The sequence below is a fragment of the Cannabis sativa genome, chromosome 9 (assembly GCF_029168945.1).
Source record: "Cannabis sativa cultivar Pink pepper isolate KNU-18-1 chromosome 9, ASM2916894v1, whole genome shotgun sequence".
NCBI classification, from domain to species: Eukaryota; Viridiplantae; Streptophyta; class Magnoliopsida; order Rosales; family Cannabaceae; genus Cannabis; species Cannabis sativa.
The window spans coordinates 54,296,732-54,302,117 of NC_083609.1; the positions used below are offsets into that span (position 1 = coordinate 54,296,732).

The window sequence follows — 5,386 nt, forward strand, 5'->3', positions numbered from 1 at the left end:
TATTTCTTGAAAAAGTGTTAAATAGACTTTAATCGTATCATCTACTATGTATGTTAAATTTGTTGCATGTTATGGGGCATCTTTGTAAGCTTTATGGTTAAAGAATTTGATTTTAGAGATACGGCTAGTTGATTCTATTTCCTCTCCTATACTAATCTATTGTGATAATAGTATTGTTGTTTTCTTTTCAAAGAATAATGAGATTAGTAGTGCTTCTAAATATAAGGAAATAAAGTATCTCACTATTAAAGACTTGGTTAAGAAAGGAGACATTGTGATAGAATATTGAAAGACCAAGTTGATGTTTGCAGATCCTCTAACCAAAGGATTAAGTGCCATATTGTTTGATAAACATGTTTTTGATATAGGCATTTTATAATCTTTTGCTCCTTTGGGTTAGTGGGAGTTTCTTGCTTTATCTTTTGAGATTACATTTATATGTAATTTACTTGTTGATGTTATGAACTACTTTGTGGGCCAATATTTTTTGATTATTGGATGTTTATGCTTTCAGTTAGGCTTTGTTATATTCTCGAGAATAATTGAATTGAAAGCATGTAGTTCATATCTTGTTGTGATCATTGTATTTTAAGTATATTTACTAAATAACAATGATATGTTGTTGGCTTAATTCTTTAAGCATATTTAGTGACACTAACTTATTTTAAGTGGTGTATGATGAATTTCACTGGCTTATTTATTAAGCATCACGGTATCAGTGAAATTGAGGACTGATAAGGATATTATGTTATTTTATATTGATCACATGTTGAACATAATTCCTTACCACACTACTAGACTTATTGACCATGTCGATTTAATACTTTGGTATTTGTGATTATGAATGTCTTTTGTTGAGTTAAAAACAATATGATTGTCATAGTTCATTATCAAAGGTTAAATTGGACCGGTATGTTGAGATGCTATCAGAGAACTATCATTTTTTAAAGTGGCCACAAATGTTTTTCTGTTGTTCAACCCATGAGTCGTTTTCAAACAAAATTATTTTGATATATAATATATATGTATTAAAATCAATGTAGCCCAAGTGGGAGAATGTTAGACTTTTATTTGGGCTTACATTAAATTTTATTGGTTTTATTAAAACTTGGGTTGATTGGATAGTTCTTTGCTGTGTTAGCCCATGTTGTTGGTGATCAATTGTTAATGGGCTTAGCATCTGTGTGTAAAGTCTAAGTGAAGCAGAAGTGTGGGCTTTTCTAGTTGACTGAAGCCTTTGATGAGCAGGCCCAGCCCAACTAGGGTTTTGTAGCTAAGTCCCCTCCCTAACTCTATAAATACATATTGTCTCATCACAATTGTATACCTTTTGATAATCAGAGAAAATAAACTGCTTCTGATTTAGAGATCTAGGGAGGAAGACTTAGTTGATAGTATTGCACTATCGAATTGGAGTAACTGCTGTGGATCAATCAGAGATAATTGCTATGGATCAATCAGGTACACATACTCAATTATCATATACTACTATTGTGTTCTATGTTATATACAAATTGATCTTGGGGTTTATATTAATTTATATAACAAATGGGTCATGTAAATCCCACCTGACCCATTAATCGACTCCATCAATTTCTGGTTCACTTCATTCACCATTCCCATCTTTGTCTTTGTTCTTGGGCTACTAATATCATTACTGTTAGTTATCTCACCCAATACTCCATTACTACTTTTATTCATTACTGCTGAAGGCGATATTCTGAAACACACGTTGGCAAAATTCCTTGGAACCACAACCTCAAATCTGTTGTCAGCTTCCACAAAACCTTGGAACACCTTGGCCATCTTCACATGGCTTCGTAGGAACCCACGTAGTTTCTCGACTCCATAGCTTCGGAGCACAAGCCACAATTTGAGAGAACGGAATCGTCTGCTTAGAGCGAGTTGCCAGTCTTTATAGTCAACCACTTGCTTTGATTCGGTGGCCTTGTTCTTCAAATATTCAGGATCAGTAGACAATGATTGTGTCAACGCTGCGGGGTCTTTCACCCAAAGGCAGCAACAATCTAAGGTGGTGAAGAACCATTTGTGAGCGTTAAAGCTAAAGGAGTCAGCTCCTTCCACTCCGTCGATGAAGTGTCGAAATTCTGGGCAAATGCAAATGCTCCCAGCATAGGCCGCATCCACGTGGACCCACATTCCGTAATCCTTTGCCACGTCACATAGAGGTCCGAGTGGGTCAACAGCAGTTGTGGACGTTGTCCCGACAGTTGCCAGTAGAAATATGGGAACGAGTCCAGCCTCAACATCAGTAGTTATAGTGTTTCGCAAAGCTTTGGGACACATGGAAAATGAAGACGATAAAGTTGTGGGGATGACTCGAAAATTATCGGGGTTAATCCCCGCTATCTGGGCAGCTTTCTTGAAAGCGCAATGGGTTTGGTCGGAACAATAAACGACGAGCTTTCCAATATTGTCGTTTCCAATGATTCTGAGAGTTCGATCTCGGGCAGCAACGAGAGTACATAAGATCGCCTCGCATGTGGTTCCTTGTAGGACACCGCCTCCGTTTCCAGAGAAAAGAAATGACTTAGGGAGTCTGAGCATTTGACCAAGCCAATCCATGACTATGCTCTCCAACTCAGTAGCGGCTGGAGAAGACATCCAGTTGAATCCAACAACATTAAAGCCAGTGGCTAGCATTTCTCCAAGGAAGCCTGCAATGCTTCCGCTGGAAGGGAAGTATGCAAAGTAGTTGGGACTCTGCCAGTGAGTTATTCCTGGAACGATGTGGTCCTGGACATCACCTAGAATCGTCTCAATAGATTCTGGATTCATAGGTGCTGATGTTGGGAGCCGCTTTTTGAGGTAACCCGGTTCAACTTGGCTAAGAACGGGATACTTCTCGATGTTTTTGTAGTAATCGGCGATGAAATCAATCACCATGTGGCCTTGGCGCCGAAACTCCTCAGGGTCCAACGGGTTATCATTGCTTGCGCCACCGCCGGCTACGTTTGAAAGAATGTTATTCTGGGGAAGATCAAAGTCGATGAGCCTACCCATTTGAATGAAGATATAAAAATGGAATATTAATTAGTTGTATGTAGGTGTGTGAGAGAGAGAAATGAATCTTTGATTTGCTAGTTGTGGTAGCTCTACTCTCTTTCTTTGTGTGGATGGAAGAAATGGTTTGTGATGTTAGTATATTTATATGCAGGCTATTATACTGATAGTATGTGGGATGAAGTTTCGGTCTTTTTTCGAGGCTAGAGAGAGTTGGTGATGTAGTAGAGTGGAGGTTTGACCGAGTGAGTGAGTGTTGAAACTTTCCACTCATTTTTATACTTTAACACCGTTTTGTGTGCCTATTACATTACCAGAATTTTATATAAATTATAAGGTTGTTGAGTCAAATGACCTTAGAAAAAGTTGTAGTCAGTATGGTTTTTATATTACATGTTACAGAATATATAGTATTACAAGTGGAGTTACATTGTTGTTTATGTTTAGTTATAATCTTATTAGCACTAGTCTATATAATATAAACGCATGTGCTGATATAGAATATTATTTAAGTGTTTCCAGTAATCATTTACACGAGATACAAAGCATCTGAAGGATAAACAAGAAAACCACAAACTATAGTAACTAGCTCTATGTGAGAAATTTCAAAAAAAAAAAAGAAAAAAAAAAAAGCTCTATGTGAGAAAAGCTGCATATTTTATTGGGTTTTTTTTACATAAATAGTTATTTTTTTTGTGATTATTTTTACATTTTTACTCTTATATTGGTAAAGATTTACTTACTATTTTCTGCGTGTTTGAGAAACCTGATATGAAGGTCAGACAGGCTCGTTAATCATAAACCTAATATTTAAGATAGTGAGACAAATTTATTGAGCCTTGGAAAATACAAATGGGTAAGCCTACAAGGCCATACGATAGTTCACCCCGCATTCGGGTTTGAATTCGACCACCAAATAAGTAAAGCGAAGTAGATATTGGAACCAATTAGAAAGACGGTTACCACTCTCGCAATTAGGAGAGCAACTAACTTGAGCGAGTCAAATGGGTGACGTGAATAGTGGGCAACGGTATTGAAATATCATGAAGGAAACCATATAGCAGAAGCATGGTATCGAACATTCCACACTCACATTGATCACTTGCTTTCACTCAAGTAGACAATCATCTGTTCTAAATCTTGCTCTTAAGTTCCACCATCATACTTGAACCTCTCGTCTGCCCATCCGCTCATCCACTCATCCGTCTGACTACCATTTATATTTCATTTATTTTCCTTTATTACTATTTTCTATTACAATCGTATTGACTAGAGCGTCGGAGTCCCTTTAGTTGACACCCCATCGGTGCCCCCAATTGAACTTTTGCTTCTCTCTTTGTCCTTAGCAGGTTGTTGGTGCCCGAAATTTGTAATTGTAGATTTCACCCTCTACAATTTGGCGTCTTCTGTAGATTTCACCCTCTACAATTTAACCTAGCAATCATTCAATCGACAAGGATTCTAAGGGTTCATTTGAGCACCATGGCCGATATGACTGAGACTCCAGACCTAGCTACCCAAATTGTTATCCTCACAGCCTAAGCAGCCAAGGAGCGAGAGTAAGCTAAAGATCGAGAGCAAGCAGCCAAAGATCGAGAGCAGCTAGAAAATTTGCAAGCTGATTGTGAAAAAGAAAAATGGCAAGTGACTTTACAGACCTCAACAAGGTATGCTCAAAAGACTTGTTTCAATTGCCGCACATTTACATGCTGGTAGACACCACAGTAGGGCACAAACTCCTATGCTTCATGGTTGCCTTTTCAAGATACAACCAGATTCTCATGCTTCCAGAGGACCAGGAGAAAACAACTTTCATGACCAACATCGGATGAGGATAGTGGGCAACGCTATTGAAATATCATGATAAAAGAAAACCATACAGCAGAAGCAGGGTATCAAACGTTCCACACTCACTATGATCACTTGCTTTCATTCAATCAGACGGTCATCTGTTCTAAACCTTGTCCTAGTTCCACCATCGTACTTGAACCTCCCGTCCGCCCATTTGCTCATCCAGTCATCCGTCTGATTGCCATTTATGTTTTATTTATTTTCCGTATTGCTATTTTCTATTACAATCGTACTGACTAGAGCATCAGAGTCCCTTTGGTTTACCCCATCGATGCCCCAATAGAAATATTTCCTCTTTCTTTGTCTTTGGTAAGTTGCTGGGCTCAGTTTCAAAAAAGAAATGATTTGAAAGATATTATGTATATGCATGTATCATATTACATATGAATACATATGAATTGTATGATTTCTGACTTTTCGACTATGCTTCAAAGGCATGTTAAAACTCATGATAGAAATATTCACCAATATTTAGGAACACATATATATGATCTAAATTTGGAAATAATTT

At 37.6% G+C, this 5,386-nt stretch overlaps 1 protein-coding gene across 1 annotated transcript; it reads right to left on the bottom strand.

The window, feature by feature from the left end:
• Positions 1-1,527: 1,527 nt before the first annotated feature.
• LOC115721880 (tyrosine decarboxylase 1) lies at positions 1,528-3,573 on the bottom strand. Its single transcript, XM_061105012.1, has one exon. The coding sequence runs from the start codon at positions 3,022-3,024 to the stop codon at positions 1,528-1,530; it is 1,497 nt and encodes a 498-aa protein (XP_060960995.1). The 5' UTR covers positions 3,025-3,573.
• Positions 3,574-5,386: the final 1,813 nt, after the last annotated feature.

What these genes read in the sequence shown, in the direction of transcription:
- LOC115721880 (XM_061105012.1), bottom strand. Translation starts at nt 3,024, where the DNA reads ATGGGTAGGCTCATCGACTTTGATCTTCCCCAGAATAACATTCTTTCA.